General features: G+C 38.8%; 1 protein-coding gene across 1 annotated transcript in view; it reads right to left on the bottom strand.

Moving 5' to 3' along the window:
• Positions 1-23800, bottom strand: part of LOC109042209 (uncharacterized) — a 129799-nt gene that overhangs the window by 11664 nt on the left and 94335 nt on the right. Inside the window, exons 7-18 of the mRNA XM_019058844.2 lie at positions 21501-21617; positions 20371-20463; positions 18104-18420; positions 12464-12555; positions 11805-12027; positions 10327-10418; positions 9277-9532; positions 8637-8723; positions 7275-7508; positions 5172-5239; positions 3958-4109; positions 1766-1940 (exon numbers count right to left, since the gene is read on the bottom strand). Of these exons, the coding sequence (XP_018914389.2) occupies positions 1766-1940; positions 3958-4109; positions 5172-5239; positions 7275-7508; positions 8637-8723; positions 9277-9532; positions 10327-10418; positions 11805-12027; positions 12464-12555; positions 18104-18420; positions 20371-20463; positions 21501-21617 (1906 nt within the window). The remainder of the gene's footprint in view (positions 1-1765; positions 1941-3957; positions 4110-5171; positions 5240-7274; positions 7509-8636; positions 8724-9276; positions 9533-10326; positions 10419-11804; positions 12028-12463; positions 12556-18103; positions 18421-20370; positions 20464-21500; positions 21618-23800) is intronic.

The raw sequence follows: 23800 nt of genomic DNA, 5'->3' as shown, positions 1-23800 counted from the left end.
CTTCTCGCCCTCGACTCGGTAGCAGCATTTTCCGCCGGCGTCCAGGACGCCGCGTCCAGACGCGCCTAAGGTTCCGTAGCTTACTATTTATCCAACTGAGGACGGCTGAGTTTTCAGCCGAAACGTTTTGGGTTTACTCATGAAATTCTAGCCTTGGTCCCCGCTTTTTAAATTGTTTTTTATTGTATATCGACGGTGAAACTACCAAACCACGTATCTCGGTTTGCGACGTCGCAGACTTCCTGTCATACTTTATTTTTTAAATGAAAAACTACTTAACGTCCAGTCTAGAAAATTTCTGCGATTTTTCCTCTTCGTGCGAAGAAAATTCTGTGAAAATTTCGAGGAATGATATTGATTTGGTCTACTTCAAAAAAATAAAATGTGAGCGTAGATTTTTAAACACCGCAAACGAGATACGTGGTTTGGTAGTTTCACCGTCGATATCTGTCACGGGCTGTAGAGCGTCATTCATATATCATCATCAGACAAAAGTGATCTAACTGTATGCAACATTTTATAATTTCTTCTTAATTTTTATTTATCTGAAGAGACCCAAGCGATCACAACTTAGATGATAATGAGCATAGAGAGAGTCGTAGAGAAGAAAGAGGAGATAAAGGAGGATAATTTATATACTAATCAACAGAATAGTTAAGTTTTTGGTTTGAGAATAAATTACAGATGTTTCTTAATATTTGCAGTATGTCCTGCAGTAAATTTCTGGTATTCACAAACATTCATACTTAACCCTGAAATTACCTGCTCATTTCTCATTATTTTGCGATGCTCCCCTTAATTTAAAGATGACCGCCGAGAGGCCAAATTGGTGAGAAGTATCACAAAGGAGTAATTAAGTGACACATTTTTTAATGAAAATTTAATGCCGGTCACATCGAGTTTTTAGCCTCAGGCTGTGCTTTGCAAAAAGTTGAAGACTAAAACTGATTTTTCGTCTAGACATTCAATGGGCCTGTTGCAAACTTTTGCTAGAGCAAAAATAAGAGTTGTTTCTTGTAGATAATGCCTCAAAAATCACGATGAGCGCATCGGCAAAGTCTGAAATGCACTCATAACTTCACAATCTGCGTAAGAAATTTGCGTTTTTTTAAGCTTCCCGCTTCAAAAACGATACTACGGCGTAGGTGAACATTTTGTTAGAGGAGTCGCTCCATCGTCGGCGATATTCATCATGGCCGACGCTTGCACGCATTCCGCGCGTAATTCAAGGAGAGTTCAAGGTCAATCCATTCGGGCGTGGAAAATATGAACGTTAACACACCGATTGTTATCTGGTCTAATCCAGTTCAGGTGTTATCTCGTCCCATCAAACGTGTTTTGGCGGATTGGCGTCGGCTATGATGATTATTGCCGACGATGGAACGACTCCTCTTACAAAATGTTCACCTGTGCCGTAGTATCGTTTTTGAAGCGGGAAGCTCAAAAAACCGCAAATTTCTTACGCAGATTGTGAAGTTATGAGTGCATTTCAGAGTTTGCCGATGCGCTCATCGTGATTTTTGAGGCATTATCTATAAGAAACAACTCTTAGTTTTGCTCTAGCAAAAGTTTGCAACAGGCCCATTGCGAAGTTCATTTCTGTATTCAGCAATTAGCTTCGATCTAATTTTTGAACGGATTCTGTTGAAGTCACAAATGTTCATATTCCTCAATTTTATCGTCCCGGGTACCCTCAGATCCGTCAGATTTCAAAATAATCCCTAAATCGTAGCAATAAAAATGTAATTTTTTCGGTGGGACTTACTATCTAACATTTTCGTAACGGCTGGCGCTATGTTCACTTCTGCAAGAGTCTCGTAGGATGCTGCATGGATCAGTCTCATGTTGGCAGAATTATGTAGCGAAAGCCAAACGCCAAGACCCGCAACTACGAAACAAGTCACCGCTCGATTCGTGTCTCCACTCACGCTGAATTTGTGCTGAAAATTTCACAAACATATTCAATTTTACTGTTGACTCCATTCATTTCTACAATAATATAGTAAAACACACATACATACATTCGAGTCGCTTTACAGCGGGGTTATCACGGGTTGAAAAACGCTAACCCTGCGAGTTTGAATATTAGAGCCAAACGCAACAGATTAGCTAGAGCAAAACGCGTATTAGCGCCTACAAGACTGCAGAAATACTTCACGCATTGCGTGTACTCTACGTTGCGGACGGCGCGCAATGCGTGAAGTATCCCTGCCTGTGCGTGCAATGTGTGAAGTATCCATGCACTCTTGTAGGCTCTAATACGCGTATTGCGCTGACAGCACTAATGAGTTTCGATGTAATACTCAGAGTGTAGTCATCGTTTTTCAACTCATGATTTTGAAATGTTTGTACACTCCAGGTATATGAATGGATATGGACATAGTAAAACTATTTTTCTACAAAGCATTATTATTAAGTCATTGAGGTTGCATTACTCAAAAATTCAACGGAAGAGTAGATATGTAAAATTTTTAAAATGTATAAACCGTGTAAAAATGTCATCTTTTTGAGTTCCCATTGCTTCTATCATAAGAAATTCACTCGCACAACTGGACCGCGTATAGTAGAAAGGAATCAAGCCACATCAGCTACTGCCAAATTTAATTGGGCGATTTAATTTTTTATATAATGTGTATATAGTGACCCATTGTACATACCCCTCCAAGTAGCCCCTATCTCGGGAGTAAACCCCATATTAATAGCCCCAGATCTAAGTCCTTAGTCTCAAGTCTAGATTTAAATATAATATAAATATTTAAATTCTTGTGTAAGGTGGAGAATTGATAAAAAATTTAAAAAAAATAAAAAAAATTATAACTTTGTGCAAATGTCAGTGAATTTCCTGCATTATAGTGTGAAGCAAAGTCCTTACAATTTTCAAAGGAATCCGCACAAATGCTCTCTTGTAAACAATTAAATCGACCAGTTTTTGGCATTAACTGATGAGGCTTGATTCCTTTTGCTAAACGCGGTCCAAATGGTGGTCAATATCGAAGGCGTTAAGCAGTGGCGCGGCGTGCTTTTTGCGATACATCGATTGATCTGCAATTTGAACCTATGGAAAAGGACGATTAATAGGGTGTCCACAGAGAACACCTTAAATCGATTCTGTGCCTAACTTAAAATGGAGAATATCGATATTCGATCATTCACGCCTCTCCAATGGCGTTAAATCTGTTAAAAATAAAACATGATAGAAAAGGCAGTGTGAAATGTAGTTAAGTTGATAATGGTTAAATCCATCGAAATGATTTACCCGTCATTTTCCTTTAAGTAAAGCAAAAAGATTCGGGAATCTACCAACAATACCACCGTGAGAGAGGCGATTTGAGGAATAAGATAAGAAAGAGAAAAGAAAATTGCCTCGATTAAGGCACTGAAACTAATCTGATCACGCTTTCTGAGCAAACAAGGAATAATTACGGATGTATTTAAAGTTTCAGCTGCAGTTTAAAAACACTTACTGAGTTCCTATATTCTACTTTGGATCAGAGCCGGACGCTTTTCTATACCATTTAGAGAATTCTTGTTGAAACCGTTTTCCGATTCTTATCTCTGATGAGACACTTACTCTAGACATTTAAGGCGCGGAGTGTACCGACGACAAACTACCAATTGCATTAAGAGAGAAATGAACAACTATCAATGAACAGTATCCCTTTTCTTATCTTTGCATGAAAACAATAAAATTACAAAGCACAATATCCGATGCGGTTTAGGAAATCCGACGACGAAAAAATACGAAAACACGCCTGGAGTTGTGGGCTCAGCATTTAATTCCCAATAAGATGCAAACGAATAATGGAATTTAAATCGATAAAATTTCATTTAAAATCTCTTTTTATTATGGTGTTTTATCATATTTCATAGAATTGGCCACAAGACGAAATAAACGTCTCTTGTTTACTCTCCAAAATTTTACGGATTCCCTTTAATATCCAGAAAAACAATACTTACCACTATTTTTAAAGACGATGGCTCTACAATGTGGATGCTTGAGTGAGAACTGCACCACAGTTTGTCCAAAACCGGGCACATTCTGGTTACAGGCGCCACGGCAGACCCGATCGACAAGATACTCGTTGGTTCGGAGGTGTTCCATGCATTATCTAGAGCAAAAAATAAATACAAAGTCAGGCGTTAGCATACACAATACAAATTAAACATGTTTATAACTTTATAAATACAAAGTGCAATGTGGCAAATGTTCATTGATGAATTAAATAAATTAAACATTAAAGAAGCATCCCCATGGTATCCAAAAATTTACAAAAATTTACAAAAGTTAAAAAAAATTGTGGCCATCAATGCGGAAAAAAACTGTCAGTATACATAACATGGGAGGGGATAAATATATGCATAATATTTGTACAATATTCTTAGATCTTTGTACATCCCAAGATTCCATGTTATGTTTTGCATCACTTTCAACCTGTATGTATCTTTCATTCCCTCACATTTCAAAGCTTAAATGTAAAAATCCATTCTCTGGTGCCTATAGTCCCTCCAAAGTCATTAAAGTGGACAAATCTACACTGCATTTAAAATTGTGCACACACATTTCTCCCAACAGCACTTCATTACTAAAGAGGAGCAGTTAATACTCTCGAAACTAATGAGTAGGCAGAAACTCTTAGTTTTTTAAAGACTTAAAGATTGAAAAAGTAAATTTCTCTCCAGTTCTTCTTTTCCAGTTGCTGACATCCCAAAAACTTAATTTTCCTGCTTTCTCGCAGTGTCAAAATTTGTGTAAACTTCTCTTTTACCCCAAAATTTTAAGTTAAAACTTACTTTCTGTCACTTGGCCCATGAGTGCGTCGGAGTGAAAGAAATCTGATGCATTACTACTAAAATTCAGTAAAAATGCAATACAAAACTGTGATATTTTTTTTCTCTTTTATTACTGGTATTTGAATTTCAGACTTTTTTCTTATTAAATGTTTATTTCTTCATTATAGTAGGTACCGTATGTGATCGCTAAAGTTACTGGGAGCACTATAATTTAATAAAAATATATTTTTCCTGGAATTTCGATAATCTTTTAATTCCATTTTTGTCGCAGTTTTAAATTTAGAATGTCCACAGTGCTTTCAACGAATTTATGAAGAATATTGAATCTTATCTAGTGTATTTTTAAAAAAGTAAAGAGAGAGCCCTCCCTTATTACTCACTTTGATCACGAGAGTACACACAAACATTTCCATTTGCTAACGATACAAAAACTTTGTCATGGAAGTACCTGAAAAAAAAGAAAATCATTTTCATATGAGGAAAAAGCATTGTTTTGATAATTTTTTGTGATTTACATAATGAGAAATACAGCCGACAACACTTCTCTCTAATTTAATTTGTCGTAAGCTCGTCGAAAAGCTACGACTGAAGTTCATTTACGACAACCAACGTTTATAAGAGACACAGATCCAAACGAGGTACCCTTAAACTCAGCAATTTAATGAATAATTCAAGCGCTGACTTTGGAGTATATCTGTGAACATGGTATAAATTAAACCGCCGCGTTACATATCGCTGATTTAGGAGAGCATGTACCTCAATTACTTAAAATTCCCCATAAATTCTGCTCGTATTTTAATTTTCACGTTAGCTAAGTCTATAGCTTACTTCTTGTCTATAGCTGCTATGTTTATGTTTTGAACCAATCGATATCAATACAATCTCAATTGTTTGATGTATCGAATACGATCTATCTGGTTCAGATTTTCACAATAATTGATCGAACAGGAGTCGGATATCGCAGGATCAGTAGGACTCTGCTCAGAGGTAAACGATACCGGTCAATTTACAAACGTTAGTGCGCCTTCAATCTCGTCTGATACTGTGCAATACTTCAAAGGTGAAATAGTTGCTCGGAGCGCCTTTCAGAGTGTCACTTCGATTTGGTGGGAGAAGATCACGATTGCCGCTGATATTCCACTCTAGCGCGTGCACATTTATACATATTCTTATCTTTTACGGTTAAAAAACATGTATACCTCAATTTGCGACGTTGCAATTCTTCCAATGCCTATTTTATGCGGGTAAACCAATATTTAAAAACTTTCAAATCTGCCGTGATTTTTCTCAAATATTGTAAAAACTATTATTTTATTGTTTCGTTCAAGTCTATTTTTATGCTACTACCGTAATAGGGAAAAGAGACGTAAGTTTTTAAAAAAGGGGTTCAGTAGCATGTGGGCAGAAAATTGTTTTAAAAGTAGCCCCCGGGCTTTGTCAAATTGCCACTCTAACGAATCGTTTGCATGATTGAAAATCGACGAATTTATTTTCAACTATTTGATATGGGCTTTTCTGATTTTCATTTATGTCTAGTGTAATGTAAGACAGCCGTTCTATCTTCTGGACACTTTCGTAGTAGTATGTTAGAAAAATACGCCATTTCACTTAAAAGTACAGCTCTCTCTCTGACGGATTATACCTCTCACGGCTGTTTTACCTCAAACACCGTCAATTTTAGTGCACTTAAGGCTTTCCCATAGGTCTCATTTTTGTACAAATAAGACGAATTTTGCTGTATCAGCTCAGCTGTATTAATGATTTCAACTCAATTAAATCAGACGAATTTTGATGGAAACTCGATTTAGAATAATTGAGAAGTACGGTTCTCTTCGCCTTAACGGCAGATATGTATTTATTTTATCAATATGTGTTGATCGAAAAATAGAGGCACCTCTAAATTTGACGGACAACATTCAATAGTTGTATCGATGTCCCAGTTTGATCACCTCATTTACTGAAAATACATGAGGTAGGGGTTGTTGCATGATATGGGCATTTCCAGTTAATTGTGGTAGTATACCCCAATAAATTAGGTATGTATGTATGAGCCGCTTTTACGGCGCGCTAGGGCGCTCTGCGACGCCTATTCTCCACAGGAATCTGTCATGGTAGAGATCCTCCGGAAGGTGGCATCTCTCCATCTCTTCATGGATGCCCTCTACCCACCGTTTGGCTGGGCGCCCTCTCCGTCGCCTACCTGGGGGTTGTGTTTATAAATTAGGTTACTAACCCAAATGTTACGGTACCATTCCAAGTTGAGTGGTACTACCACAATTAATTTGAAACGCCCACATCATCCATCAAATCTAGGTAGTGACATTAGTTTAGGAGGATAACTCCTAACTTTTTTCGTCCGTGTTTCCATCGCAGAAACAGATAAATATACTGCTTCTTATCCTAAGATTGTGAAAAAAACTTCGAATTTTCCCTCAAGGTTTTTTCTGAGGCAAATCCGTGGTGCGTCATTAAAAACCACTTACACTATGGAATAGACGGCAGAGCCGTGTTTTATCTCCACGCAGTTTTCCCGCGTTCGACAACTCTCTATACACTTGTAAATTAAGATACAGCCGTCCTCAGTCCCCAGCCACATGGTCGATTCCTTATCGTTGTCCTGGCTTATCTGCCGCACGCCCATTGGTAGTTGCTTCGCGTCTGAGTCTGTTCTCTCCTTGTCCTTTTCCTTCTCGTCCTCGCCTTCACTCGACGAACTACTGCAACACGCAAACCAATGTAGGGTCAATTCTATTAGATATAATGTTGAATGGGGTTACACTTGTGGGGCTTGGAGGACAAGGCCCATAAGTGCAGTTTTTGAAAAAATTGAGATAATAATAGTCATTTAAAGTAAAACTAAACTTAAGGTGATTCGTCAAGCTCAAGTGATGTGGTCAAACTGGCATGCGATATATCGCATCGATTAGGTCCAAAATCTCGGCAGATTTTGAATTTTTAGCAAAAAAAATGACGATAGCCCCTGCGTATGAGCCTAAAGAATCGTTCTAAACCCAAGAATCGGCCAAATTCAGAGAGTTGAAACCAGAATAGTGTTTGGAAAAAAACCTCGCATTCGATACAGAGATCGATAGCTGAGTCGAATGCGAGGTTTTTTTCCAAACACTATCTGCTTTCATTTCTCTGAATTTTGCCAATTTTTGGGTTTAGGCTTATGCGCAGGGGCTATCGTCCTTTTTTTGCTAAAAATTTAAAATCTGAGGAGATTTCTGACCTAATCAATGCGATATATCGCATGCCAGTTCGACCACGTCATTTGAGCTTGTCGAATCACCTTAATGCATATTCTAGGAAAAATTCGGTCCCTAATTCCAATTTTCAAGTATCAACAAGTCAGTTTGAACTTTCTTTCTGCCATAAAGATCTATTTAATTTCGAAACTTCAAACACGTATTTCTCGATTTACCAAAAACTGCACTTTCGCGCCTTGTCCTCCAAGCCCTTTAATTTATGAAGCCACGGCTCGTCTGTGATTCACAAATCCCTACAGCGTCCATAGAGGTTATTTGACGAGCTATCGAATTGGTTTCAAAGAGAGATTTGCAGACTTCTCTGAGAAGTTTTATCTATCAGTCATGATTTCTTTCATCAAGCGCAGTTATTTCATCAAACACGGCTGAATGATGATACAGGAAGATGATATTTTTATAATTTGAGATAGGCACTTTCAAAATTCTAAAAGTAGACTTTTAATAAAAATTTGCTCTATACTCAATACTGGTGCATAAATGAGCTCCAACTCTCATTTATAGTATACAATGAGCAAAGTTTTACTTGGACTGGTTATAACCTCGATATCATTACATTCGTTGCACTTGAGAACTTACCTGTCTAGATGAATATTGCCTCCTTGGTCTATATCTTCAACCGATATGCTTACGGATGTACTTCCTCTATTGCCCTGATCTTCCTCTCTGGAAAAAAAAACATGATTATGAATATCGCTTATTTTGCACATTAAAACACAGATATGGCATTAGATATGGCATGCTCGAGGTGTCTACAATTACGCTTTAAGGCAAAACCTCACAAAAGTTTAGAGCACATAAATATTTCAAAAATTATATCCGCACATGCCTCTGTTGCCAAGATTTCAGTGATCATATTTTTGCATCCTTCTTCATCTTCTTTTTTTATCTTTCTTCTTTATCTCATCCTATAAACCTGAATTATACAAAATTATTTACTATCACAATTTTTACGACCCCTTATTAGTAAAGCACACATTTAACTTGACTTTTACATGAGTTCACTCATTTTTTTCGACGGACCCTCATTAATCAAGATTCTTGGCCTTTTGGTTCGATATTGGAATCTGAGGATTGTCAGCGGCTGTTTATGGTGTTTTTCGTGCTACAAGGTTGGCTGCCCTTTTGAGCCCTGAAAGCTCCATATCTCGACTTGTCTGCTCTCACTCATCCCATGTAAGATCTCTACCTTAGGTAATATATGACACTACAGTCTCACCTATTTTTGGAGATTGCAGGTACCGCAGTGATGCAGAGAATGCGCGCGCTGTGGACTGGAATGCACTGGGAAACGGTGGGTTTCGGGTAGAGGCTCAGCCTGCAGACTTGACCGATGTAACCGTCACTGTTGCAAACCCAAACATCTTTCTGACACGCCGACGGCGCAGCACACGTGAACTGGAGACCGGCCCGGGTCTTCCTGATCTGAAGGGGTATCACAAACTCAGGGGTCGACTTCTTCTCCGCGGATACGGCTGCAGGATGAAATATTGGAAATTAGTAAAATTCTTATTGGAAATACACTTTGATCTCATCTCTATATAATTCCATCCAAGTGGTGGTATTAAACAAAATTATCATGAATAAATTATAATACATGAAAATACGTGTTTTGGCGTACTTCCTACTCATTTCTTGATTAATAGTAGCACGCGAGATGCGTTTCTCTAGTTAGTTGACTAAAGACACCAAAGCGCCTTCCGTTGTTTAGATATGCAATAGAGGCATCCTTTGAGCAGGAATAGTTGCATTCAAGTGTCTGTATCGACCATTGGGCTTACTTGCTAGCTCTCTCGGAAATATTTTGTGAATTAATACATAAAATACGTGCAGTACTATGCGTTCTCCTTCCGTTTTTCTTTCCTTCAAAAATGTTATGTTATTGTGTTACATAGAGAACAAGAGCAACAAATAGGAACAATTTAGACCGAATCACGTATTATATATTTTGAGCGTCCATATGACATGAGTGTGAGGGTAAACTCCAAACAAGTTGCTAATGGACACCAAACTTGTAGGGCCCAACGAAATAAAAATGCGGGCAGCGGTTATTTCAAGGTATTTCAAATCAAAGTCGTGTCCACAAAAATTTCTAAAAATGAAACTTGAAAAAATCCGAGCAACATGTTTCCCCTATTAATGCCGGTGCGTGAAATTTATACGGTTATTACTATTCCCTGCAAAGGAGATTTAGTTCAACTTTTGACTTTCCTTTTTTGGCAAAAATAGGTCACAGAGGAATTATTGCAGGTTTTAAAAGTATACTTACATAATCTTTGCTTGGCTTCATTAAACGTTCCTTCCCAGCTTGCTCGTTCTTCAGGCTTTGAAAAGGCAATTGACACATTCTCGGATCCATTTCTGTCGAAAGCAATGAAAATAATTTTTAGATAAAATTAAGATGGAATTGGTGTCTATAATTAATACAACTTGAGGGGTATCTTCTATCAAGAAATAAATAGCAAATTGAGACTCCAGCTACAGATTTTTCGAAGAGGGATATTCCAACCCTGGTAAAAATTGGCGATAAGAGCTGCGTTTCAAAATACCATAGGAATTTTTATAGCCGGCTAAAGAGGGCTACAGAAAATCATATAGCTGGCTGTAGAATGCGGAGAAAATCATACGGCCGGGCTATACGAAGCGATAAAAAATTATGCAGCCGGGATAAGTTCCTACAGCCGGGCTTTACACTTTATCGCTTGGCTGTTGCTTTTTCGCCATCGATTATAAAAGGCTATAAGAAATTGTGTAGAAATTCGTGTGCTTTGGAAATCATTAAGTTTGATACGGAACCACCTTAATATTTACAAAACTTACGTTATATTTTCCTGTAATACATATTTTTTTTTCATCAATTATAACGAGAATAATCCATACAGGATGTACAAACATTTCAAAATCATGAGTCGAATAACGCTGGCTCCGCCAGATTAAATATTAGAACCTAACACAAAGCGGAGCGGCGACGCACTGACGCCTACAAACCTAACAGGGATACTTCACGCATTGCGCAACGCGTGAAGTATCCCTGTTAGGTTTGTAGGCGCCAATGCGCGTTTCGCGATGGCTGCCCGCCTGCCGCACCGCAGCGTGCCACGGCGCTTGAAGCAACTATTTCACACCAGAGGTATTGCACAGTATCATACGAAACTGAAGGCGCTCTAATATATTAGGAATGGCAGGCATCCATCAAAAGTACGGAATTTTTCCTCGCAAAATAAATCAAGATACTACGGCCCAAAAAGAGAGCAGTGGTCCAAAAACTCACTAAGTCCTAGCATCCGTAATTAGTGACGTTTATACACTTAGCGCCTGACTGTGAGTTGCTTAATTCGGCTATAAAAGGCTATAAGAAATTGTGTAGCCGGTTAAAGAAGCTATTGGAAATCTTACAGCCGGCCGTTGGTCTATGGTATTTTGGAACACAGATTCTACTGCCAATTTTTACCAGGGAAAAAACAAGAGTTTCAACTTTTTTCCCCAAGAAATAAAGGGAAAATAGGACTGAGCACTGGTTAAAACTGATTGGGTCGGCTACAATCTAAAATTTAATGGATCTAATGTCCGTTATCCGAATTTTCTACGCCCTAATGTCCACCGTAACTACCGACTTCAGTAGTTTTTTATCAGAAACACCAGAGGACAAGCCAAGAAGGAAAATTGCGACTAAAAATTATGAAATCCAGTGCCTTTGACATAATTAAACATGACTTTTTTGGAGCTGTCATTACGGTAAAAACTAACCTAGTATGTAAAATTAATTCTAAATATGAGAGTTGAGAATCACTGGCTTGACGATCCGCTAGTTGTTTGTTTAAAGCTGACAACATATCTCGTATCGAGCTTTCAAGCTGCAGATGAGAACAATGTAAAGTTGAGACTAGATTCGACATTTGCGACAGAGTGGAAATATCTTTAGTCAAATTTTCTATTTCCCAAAGCATACGTCTTAAACTCTTATCCTTAACTGAAACAAAACAAAACAAATTGATTAGTCTACATATAAGCTTAGAAAAGTCGTATTCGACATTCCTGAAAAAACGGTATTTCAATTAGGCGCTGTTTCTCACTGCCTTTAGGAAAATAAGGGTTGCAACAAAGAAGTGTATGATCGTGCCTGATAAACTCTGTTTTCCTTTTAGTATTTTATCTTGGTGCAATAAGTTTTCTTGGCGGCACAGTCAATTTTATTCGTCATAGCTGTGTATTTTTCTGTCGTTATAGACGAAAAATTTGACAGAGCAGAATATTGGTTTGTTTTCTGTTAAAAAATAAAATATGTGAGGCAATCAGGCAACATATGATGCAGTTGGATCGATTCTGGTGAAAATTATCCATGCACACTCTTAAGTGATCATTCCTCTGGGGTTTGTTCAAAATTTAAAAAAATCTTTAACACTTACTTTTTACAACTTCTATATTTTCTAATGGAATTTTGGTCAATAGTTTATATTTGTTAGCCTCAAAAGAACTTGTGACGCTTTCAGGACTGGTACTGAAACAGAAAAAAGAAAATCATTAGAAATCGTGAAAAATAACGGAAATAGTCACTTACTTTTCAGAGGTAAATGGAGTAGACTCGATCAATACTTGAAAGATATTTTTACGAAATAACTTTGTCATACCTTTGTCATGGTTTCAAAAACATAAAAATTAATTTTTCGATCGAAACAGGTCAAAATTGTTCCCGTGGCTTTTCAATACTCTCAATTTTTTATGATAACTTCGTAGAGAGCTTTAAAGCTAGGGAGAGGTCATCCGAACCAATTTGTTGGATTCTCATCACATAGTGCCTCTGAAGAAAAAAAATTATTAGTTCTACCCATGCTCACAGAAAAATTTATGGTAAGTTCCACCACATGTTTCCTTAATTTTTTAAACAGTGCATGGTAATCCTGGTGAAAGCGACCAAAGTTCTGCTACAACTTATCACCTTCTTTTATTGTTAAAATCTGTTAGCAGGCCTGTGGTTACCTTTGCCAAAAATATCACCGTGCCGAAAATCAAATAAACTACTAAGATAACTTATCACACTATTACTATATCATGATGATTTTTACAAATCTACCGGATCGATGTCTACGTTTTTTACATACATAAAGTCGCGATTATAGCGCCGCCTCGCGCTCTGCGACGCCCAATCGCCATTGCCCCCTATCCTCCCAGAGATCATCAGGCAATTGGCACCTTCTGATCTCCTCCTCCACCCCTTGTCGCCAACCTTTCACAGGACGTCCACGCCGTCGCCTTCCGGGAGGAACCCAATCGAAGACCTGCTTGGGCAACCGATCATCTGCCATCCTTCGCACATGTCCATACCAGACCAACTGCTTGGACCTGATATCGTGCACGATGTCCTTTTCCACACCCATTATCTCGCGTACCCTTTCATTGCGGATACGCTCTCTTCTCGATATCCCAGCAGACCTTCGCCAAAAGTCCATCTCGGTTGCCCTAAGCATGTCTTCAGTTCTTTTCTTAAGTTGCCAGACCTCACTCCCGTAAGTTACGATACTCTTCACGATGACGTTGTAAATTTTCCTTTTGGTCTCCTTGGAGATACTCTGGTCCCAGAGAACCCCATTTAGCATCGCGATAGCTTTCCTGCCTTGCACATTCCGATCTTTAATGGCCCGATCCAAATTTCCGTCCTTAGTTAACCAAACTCCGAGATATTTATACTCTTCACAGTCCAGGATCTTCCGGCCATCCTCCAGATCAATGCTTTGCTGATCACCACCGATAACCAACTTCTCCGTCTTAACCACATTTACTTCCATCCCCCACTTTCGGTATACTTCCACTAGCTTCCGCGTCATGTAATTCGCATCTTCTTCGTCCTGAGCTATTACCACCTGATCATCAGCAAAGCACAGAGTATAAAGGGTGCCATCTTCACGTAGCGGGACGCCCATTCCCGAACAGCATCTTTTCCATTCCTTTAAAACTTCTTCCAGGTACACTTTAAATAAGGTTGGCGACAAACAACACCCTTGTTTCAGTCCTTTAGTAATTAAAAACCCCAACGATAACTCCCCATGCGATTTAACCCTAGAGAAAGCCCCACCATAAAATTCCTTAATAGCACTAATTAGTCCCCCACTAAAACCCCTTTTGTTCAAGGCTTCCCAAAGTTTCATCAATGGCACACTATCGTAAGCTTTCTGGAGATCCACAAACACTAGATGTAATTCCTGGCCAACTCCCTTCTTTTTCTCTATGACGTGGATGATGGTAAATAAGTGATCAATCGTTGACCGACCGGCTCTGAAACCTGCTTGCTCTTCCGCTTCATGTTCTTTCCACTCCTCTTCAATTTTTGCTTTCAAGATTTTTCCATACACTTTGCTCAGGGTACCTGCAACCGACAGTCCTCTATAGTTATCACACTCATCTTTTCTACCCTTCTTCTTGTATATAGGTGACACCCAAGACTCTTTCCATTCTGTCGGTACCTTTCCACCGTCCAAGCAATCTTGCATCAGGTATCTCAACCGTTGAAACAGCTTGCAGGTTCCACACTTGATCAACTCAGCAGGGATATTTCCCGGACCTGGAGCTTTATCGTTCTTCAGCTCTCGTACGGCCTTTACCACGTCCTCCATATGGATCTCCAAGTTATGATTATCGTTAGTATACTCCAAGCTTACGCCTCCATCTTGAAATTCAGGTCGCCTTTCTGTCAGTAAATTTTTAAAATACCCCTCCAGTTTATCAATGGATATCGGAGATATTAAGTCACGCTTCATGTCCCTTCGCAGCCCTTTCAGCAACTTCCAGCTCTCAGTGCTTTTCCTTCCTCCTATGTACGTGTCTATTTTGTTACAGCTCCTCTCCCAAGATTCGTTCTTTTTCTTGGTTATGAGCCTTCGTACCTGCGTCTGAGCTTTTTTATACGCCTCTTTGTCTTCTGTTTTTTTAGAGGAAAGGAACTGATTATATTTTTTCCGTTTCTCCTGAATCTCCTTCTCAATTTCTTCGTCCCACCAGTAAGGTTTTTCGCTAGCTTTCCTATCATCAGCGACACCAAGAGCTTCCATTGCTGCCGAGTGAATGCAATCCTTCAGGAACTGATACTGCTGTTCGGTATCACCGTCCCTTGATTCGCCCAACTTCTCATCCAATCGCTTTCCATATAAAGCCCTTACACTTGGATGCTGCAAGCTGTCAATGTTATAGTTTACAAGCTTGACACGATCTTTTTGTTGGTGAACTTCTTCCTGTGCTTGCCTGGTCTCCTGGCTCCCTTTCACTGGGAAAGCTATTTTCGCCCCGAGGAAATAATGATCACTGCCGCAGGAAAGACCTCTCCACACTCTAACTTGCTGAATCTTCATTCCCGTGTCTTGTCTAACAACCACATAATCAATGATTGATTTCAATCCGCGAGTAGACTGAACCCAAGTAAATTTATGGATATCCTTGTGTTGGTAGAACCCATTGAGCACCTTCATGTCCCTTTGCTCACATACGTCAATGATACGGGCTCCGTTATCATTTAGTGCCGCCTCTCCGAAAGGGCCGACGATCTTACTTTTAATTTGACGTCCTATTCTACCATTGAGATCTCCCAACACAATGATTTCCCTCCTGGATCCAATCTTACCAATGGAGAATTTGCAAGGGTCTGAAATTTGATGAATTTCCTGTTTAAGTGGAATCCTCTGAGTGAACTGAACACGAAGATACCCTTGATTCATAAATTGAGCGATTATTAGAGGAGATATGACAAAATAACCGATTCTGCTAAAATACATGTGTTTAAATGGGAAATGCCGCCAGATGACGTCACAAGGCGGCGCATTTTCTCACTTTTAAATCAATTTTTCTCCAATTTCCCATGTCAGAAAAAAATTATGAAAAATATTGCGAACTCAGCTCATTAGGCGCTTTCAGATGAAGCAATAAAAAAATTGCGTGCAAATTCTCCATTTCCTCGTTCAATTCTTCGAAAAATTGGTCCTTCACTGCGACAGTGGAATCATCGTTGACTCCATACACTCCCAAAATGGTGATTTTATGGCCAAACACTGTCATATTCATCTTTATCATTCGGGGGTTAACAGCTTCCCATGTAGTGATGCACTTCCGTAGGCTCTTGCGAATAAGAATTGCAACACCCTGTTGAGCTCGCTGATCTTTTTCCACGCCACTATAAAACAAATCGTATTCCTTTACACTTACAGAGCCTTGTCCTTTCTTCTTCGTTTCTGTTAATACCGTGACATCAAATCCGCGACTCCCTATCTCCGATACCACTTCCGTCATTTTCGTAGAAATTCCTTGTACGTTCCATGTTCCATTACTATATCATGATGATTTTTACAAATCTACCGGATCGATGTCTACGTTTTTTTAGTTTCTGAAAATATTCTCTAGGTCCATGACCATTGATAGGATAGTTGCGCTGGGACATCCCCCCCCCCCCTCAGAATATTTGTGACCGCAATAAAGTTGCTTAATATCATCAATTTTTCGTGAGCAGTAATCGCTACCCCAACTTGAGTTCCGTTACTGCCAAAATTAATTGGAAATATCCGTATTATCCGACAAATTGGGATAGTACCACAATGGACCACTAGATAAGGTACGAATTTCAGCATTCTGATACATGTTTCTTAACAAAAATTTTACGTAAAACACGATGCACACAACGAAAATTACCGAAATTAACTCCTTACGAAGATATTTAATGATTCTTAATGCGTGAATTCAAACCACCCGCTCATGAAAACTCAATGCTCTACGTGATTCACATCGCGCGCTAAACGTTATCATGACAGTCTCTGCGATATAAAAATCTGGCAACCTCAATCTTGACGCTTTGGCTCAGTTATAGCAAATTGCTAATAGTTTGAACAACACATGATGGGAAATGAACATTGCTCGATTGAGAAGCTTGCTGAAACCGTTGTATAGTGCGCGATTTGACTCACGTAGAGTTTTGAGTTTCTTGTGAGCGGGCAGTTCCAATGGCGTAACCAATGTGAAATAAAAACGTTAATATCTTCGTTAGGAGTTGGTTTCCGTAATTTTCGTTGTGTGAATCGTTTTTTACGTGAAATTCTGGTTAAGAAACATGTATCAGATCGCTTAAATTCGTACCTTGTCTAGTGGTCCATTTTGGAGGATAACCTCTAATATTTATTTCCGTGCTTTTATTAAGATGAGCTCTTTAGATGCATACTTAAGAGCCGCTTTTACAGCGCTTTCTCCAGCGACTCCTAGCTGCCAAAGTCCTCTTTCCTCCCAAAGCCCCTCAGGGAGTTGACACTCCCTCATTTCCTCAGATAAGCTCTTTAGCTCCTCAGCTCTTTAGATAAATCCTAAAATTTCCAGGTGTTATATTGCCACGAGACAATTCTCTACGGATGCATCTCTGGTTGAGCGAAGACACCTTAGTTGGACGTATTTATGCTGAAAGGAACTATGTGGAAGTGGAAAGATGGGGTGTGCTCGTGGAAGCTCCATAAGAAATAATGTAAAGGTGGATATTGTTCCTTTTGAGAAAATGGAAAAGCGGGATTTTCAATTAAAGCAAAAGGAACTGAGCGCTAACTTGTGAGCCGTGGGCATGTGACAAGAGCGTTGTGTACAGGGCTCATGAGTTAAAGACTGACGACCTAGTCTGCCGTGCTAAGGAAGAACGCCGTATGAACCTTCAGACGTTGCCAAATTACCTTTGATAAAAACCGAATTTTCGGGAAAAATCGTGAAAATTTTTCCTCCAATTTTTCAGAAAATTTTGTTCGTAATTTCACCCAAAGTTCCTGAAAATTTCAATGAAAAATACCCATAACTTTCTTCAAAAATAAATACTTTCGGGGGGGGGGGGGGGGGAATTTGGTAACTCTCGAATGTTCATACGGCGTTCTTCCTTAGCACGGCAGTAGTCGTCGTTGCTCGTGTCGCGCCTCGTCACACCCGGTCGTCACCGCTGACGTCACGGGCGCTTTTAAAGTCCCATTCACACCCTATCTTTCCACTTGCACGTAGTTCCATTTCGCATAAATACGTCCAGTTGTTCCGCGATTGATACTCACGTTGCCATTTTCCTAGCAGTCCCGCTTTTCCTTTTGATACTTGTGATAACTAGGAGATCAGAGAAGAGAAAGAGAGCTCTTTCCTTGCGGCCGAGGCTCTGAGCAGAAACAGCCATTGTAACGAGATCGTGTCGCAGAAACGTCCTATCGGCGGCGACCAGGTGGCCCAGACCCTCGATGAGCCGCTCGATTTGCTCCAGCTCCAGGCTGTCCCGCTCCATGCAGTTGATATGCACCGCAAGCGCATGCACAGCCTTCTGGGCCTCCAGTAACGTCGAGAAGTCCGGGTGAGATTCCTCCGTGTGTTTCAGCAGGGTCTGTACGGAAAAAGCGCAAACGTATCCATTAAAAGTTACATATTATTTCGTTTCCCTTAAAAAACAACGTAACTGCATGTCCACATCGTCAAAAATTCCCTGGAAAATTGAATTTTTACCAGGGGAATCTTGAAAATTTCAAACTGAAAATGATTGGCTACTGAAAACTGATTTTCCTTGTACCTGATCACTTGCACTGATTTTTCTTCTGATCTCAGGTAAAAATCAGAAAAATGTTGGACGAAAATTGCACAGGTACATTTTTAGTCATTTTTGCATTCTTATAGTGGAATTATTTTCTTCTGTCGAGGAATCGACGAATTTAGAAGAGTCGCTTGTGCCTATCCCCAAGGTGTAAAAATCCAACGAATTCATGTATCTTTTTCTCAGGTATACTGCATGGACTTTCAATTTGTTTTTTAGCGGCTCTGGTGCTTGCACTAGAGCTGCTATTCCGGACGGTCCCAGCTGGGGAGTATCAACGGACCATGTTACATTGGAGAGACCGCGTGTTGGTTGATGGGAATCGGCGCCATTTTCTGCTGTTTAGGGGGGACTGATTTTATTTTAATTGATATCTTTTTCCTGTGAGCGAATGCTATGTTGTGTAGTGTCTTTTTGGAATCATGGTGATACTGTCAATAATTCAAAACGGGTCTGTGCTTTAATCTCGCACTGGAAAAAATGTACTTTACGTTTAAAATTTGAAAATTCAAATCTATAAGTTTTCGCGCTTTTTTCGAAGAATGCCGTGGTTGGAGCTTCCTAGTCATACTACTCGACATCAGCTGATAGCAAACAAAGGTTACCAAGGAAACCGTAAACGCGTAACAACTACCTACCGTCGCCAGAGCCGCTTTCCGACGCGAATGCGTTGGAGCTTCCTGCTTGTTTTTTTATTCCTTAGGATGTCTTCTTTCATTTGACGTGTAATATTTTTGACTTAAAAAAATTCGAATTTTAATAGATTTGTTATAATATTTAATTAGTCTTCTTTAAATTTTAAATGTTATAATAAATAAAACAAATCTGCTAAAACTCGAATTTGTAATACATTTTAAAGATCGCACGTCGTGTGAAAGAAGATGTTAAATGGAATCAGGCAAAACAATATTGAAGATCTATTCATTCGGCAGATCCTGGAAAAACGTACATGAATGGTTCAATTTTTACGTTGCGGGGATACATATATAAAAACCGACTACACTTAAAAACTGTAATAAATTGATAGTACTAATTAAAGCAGTCACATCTCGATTGGCGATGTTTAAAAAAATCTGATTCGTTAAGCGGAAGTTTTTGATGAGCTCCTCTCTATCCTTTCACTGGCCGAGGTCCTCGAAATCACGACTCTGACTTGGAAATCCTTCACTTTCCCAAGATACTGCAGGCATTGTTACGCAGTTAGTTTAGTTGCCCATTCGAACAAAACCCAACATGCTTACGTAAAAGTATTTATTCACTTATTCATTAAGAAAAAATCGTTAATCTGAAAGTTTAAATCATATGCTCTAAGAAAACCTTCCAAACAACATTCAGATTGTTTTGCGGTGTTTTTATAGGACATGCAATACTATCGATTACTGTGAAAAACCGACGCATACAGTGCATCGAGTCAATTAGAGAGGTCGGACATGAATTTTGATGTTTAATTTGTCACACTTTAAACTGTAAGGGGTGCTTCCCAAAGAAAATTTTACGAGGAAACCAGTGAGACTACTTTTAGAACTTCAAAGTTTTGCATGAACAGAGTTATAAGCGATTAAAGTTTACAAAATTTTGTCCGACCTCTCCTATTAAGTCGATCCATTGTGCGACGGTTCATTCCCTACACTTCTGCTCACACACAAGTGTTTATTTTTCGGGTATTAAAACCTCCTGCCACAACTGCTTTTCTAACGCCTCTAATCTACTATACTTTATTTTCCTCGGTAAAAAAAAAAGACTTACCTGGATCAATAATTCGTAGCGGGGAATTCGTTGAACGGGCATGATAAAAAGAGAATCCAGAGCTAACTTTCCTTTATGCTCCCGAGCCATCGTCTGCAATGAAAAGGAGAAAGAATATGAGCGTTATTATAAAAGTAAAAAGCCAAAGTTATGCCGATAAACCCCGAATTTATCGGGTAACTTGAGTAACTTTTCCGTTAACTATTTCCCAGAAGTTTATAATTCATAATTTAATTTCGAGTGCTAGTCAAGGAAAAAAATTCATAAATATTCCGAAAATTGATATTTTATTAGCGGAAAATGTGGTGATTCCTGGGTGTCGATACGGAATTCTTCCTTCATACGTCAACATGACAAATTCGTTGAACCAATGCATTTTGCCTCGAGCTTGCAAGACACGCATGGTCTTCCATTCAGAAATATTGTTCTAGCCTCAGCTCATCTATTTTTTACGATTCGCTCGACGATTTATAAGGTAAACAACATTTATGGCTCTTTTTTACGAGGTCTCGGGGGTGATCGAGACTGCTTGGCGGGACTCTAAAGAGAGTAAAACGTTAATAAAATTGCAACGGGACAACCTGATCGATTTAGAGCAAATTACTCAAGTGGGTAGGGCTCGTTATAGATAAGCATTACTCCGTTGAGCATTTTAGATTATCATTTGAACTAATACTATGAAAAAGGAAAAATTATCTATTATGCAAGCTCCAGTATCATGAAGTAGCCCTATCCCCTCATCTTAGGTCTTGTAGACAACACAAAAAGAGTTTTGGACAAATATATGTATGGATTGCATTTTGCAAAAAGGAAAAGGAAATTTTGCAAAAGGAAGGAATTTTCTCCTCCTATTCTCCTCCCATTTCTTCCACCTCTTCTTCCTCATTTTCTTTTTTTTTCTAATTTCTAACACGTTTCTGTCCGCCATCAGGTATATTTCAGAGGTTTTAAGTTATTGGACATGGATTTTTTTCCCCAAAAGTCTTCATATCAACTTCAAAAGGCCCAAGTCTGTCATGCTAGAGTTAATTTTCCTCGGATGATTAGACTGTAAGGATTCAGAACTCTTTTGGTGAAGAAAATGTTCTTGCTGTTTCCTTTGATGTTCTTAACTTTTTGAAATTCCTTACCTCAAGAAACCTTGCAAACGCTGGCTCCGACTGGCAGGTACTTTTGATCGTCTCTCGCGCAGACTTCCAATTTTTTATAAATGCTGTGTACGATTCTATCACAGATTGTTTCGAAAACTGGGAACAGAAAACGGTATCATCAGAGAAGCAGCGGAAAAAAGTCATTAAAAAGCTTCAATGCGATTTAAAGTTACACATTTATAAAGTATCAAGAAAAGTCAATATCCTTGTTTACGGTTAAATTTTTGCTCCCTTTCCTACCCGTCTGTCTTTGTTTCTACATACATCCAAAGTACACATCAACGATGAAATTACAAAAACAAATACTTCGATTTTAGTGCATTAAAATCTCCAATCGTCCATTATTCCTTTTGGCAAGTATTACTGAACATTTACACGTATGTACGAAATATACAAAAAGTATTTGAAAATTATTGAAAAATTATTGAAGAGTGGAAAAAATCACAGGAAATTTCCTCCAGTGACCATTATCATCCGTCATCCGTCAAAACGTAAAAGTGACTAGACATCTGCCACGTCACAAAGCTACGTGGTTTTGTAGTTTTGAAGCAGATATTCCAGAAAAATCCGCTGGATTTGGGTTTGGGCTGTGGATGTGCGCCTTCATTTCTTAAGAGATATGCAAAATAAACGACCCTTAAGCAGGAATAGTTGCATCCACAACAAGACAATGCATTTTTCATTTTTTGGATATGCCATAGTGCCACAGGCACATCCGTCAAACCCGAACAGTTGCATCCAGGCAGTATCGTCAACACAACGTCACGCCGTGGACGATGTGAATCATAGTATAGTCGTTTTTAGGGGTGGTTTCTGGTGTGTATGGCAATGTTTCCCGTAGCATTATATGTATGTTAAAGTTCGTTTATTCTGCCGTACTGAGGAAGAACACCATATAAGCCGTCAGACGTTGCCAAGTTTCCTCCGATAAAAACCGAATTTACTTGGCACATTGCGAATATTACTTTCTAAAATTTTCAGACAAGTTTGTACACAATTTAATCTAAAATATCTGAAAATTTCAAAGCAAAATATGCACAACATTCCTAAAAAAATACATGTTTTATTCGCAGAAATTTGGCAACTCTCGAATGTTCATACGGTGTTCTTCCTTAGCACGGAAGAATTGTTCTGAATCTAAGACGCAGCAGTATGAATAGTTGTACTCTTATGTTCTTACTCATTCACGAGAGGATAGTAAAAATTATACACAGATTGCTAAACTTTTGGACGAAACTAAAATACCTAGAATGCCGAATTTTTCCCTTAAAAAAATACAACCATCAGATCGTAGATACCGAGTTACAACGTAACGAATCGTAGGAATTCGACTTTCAAATCGTAGCTTGGTCCTGGAACTCAGATGTTTAAAATTTTTAAAACACGCAAAAAAATATTTTGACAGAAAATTGCATAGTGGCAACGCAGGTTTTTTAGTACCTGCGTCGAAAACGGTCGATGTGAATCGCAGACAAACGAACAGCCATAATGACGTCACCCTGGAACACTTAGCTACTTGGCTGAAACTGTAGGCATCGAGCCAAACTACCAAACTGAGAAAAAGTCTGCTTTGTCAATTATTATGCGATCTTCACCCGGTAAATGAGTTCGTATAAATGCATTATCTCATGCCACTAACTTAAATTAGGATGGGTGCAGTAATTTAGAACTAGGTTTAGGGCAGTATTAAAATTATTGTGTAAGGTTAACACAGTTCAACTCTTTCTCAGCCTCTACTGCGGATATTTTTAGAATATTCTCATCGATTTCTGTGGCTTTTTTAGGATGATCCTCATTATGAAAAAAAATTGAAATACCGGAAATAGTTTTCTGACTGCCTAGTTATTTTTAAAACTATAAGAGCAGCTAAAATTGGCACCATTGTACAGTTTACCGTCTGGTTGCATCTCCAGAGTATGGCAACAGGCGATCAACACATAATTCAAGGGCCTCTGCATTGTTGCCAGGTTGTCCGCTAAAATCTACACACTTTCAAGGTATTTTGTTGGATACAAATCGAGATTAAAATTAGAAATAGGAGAGATTCTAGGACTCAATTTGCAAAAATTAATCATCCTGACTTTTTAAAAAATGGAATTAGAATTCTCGGATATAACTTGTTAGATACTCCGATAAACTCCCAATTCAGGCACACAAACAGCACAATCATGAAAGTTAAGAGTCTCTCCGGGGTGTTTTTTGAGAATCGATTTGTTTTGGTTTGAAAATTTGTTTCTTCAGCTCGAAATAATCATCCGCGATCTAAGAGGTTTCCTTCA

This window comes from Bemisia tabaci, chromosome 5 (genome assembly GCF_918797505.1).
Source record: "Bemisia tabaci chromosome 5, PGI_BMITA_v3".
Lineage (NCBI taxonomy): Eukaryota > Metazoa > Arthropoda > Insecta > Hemiptera > Aleyrodidae > Bemisia > Bemisia tabaci.
Note: the sequence above shows the minus strand (reverse complement) of the source record. Positions and strands in the feature narration are given on the sequence as shown.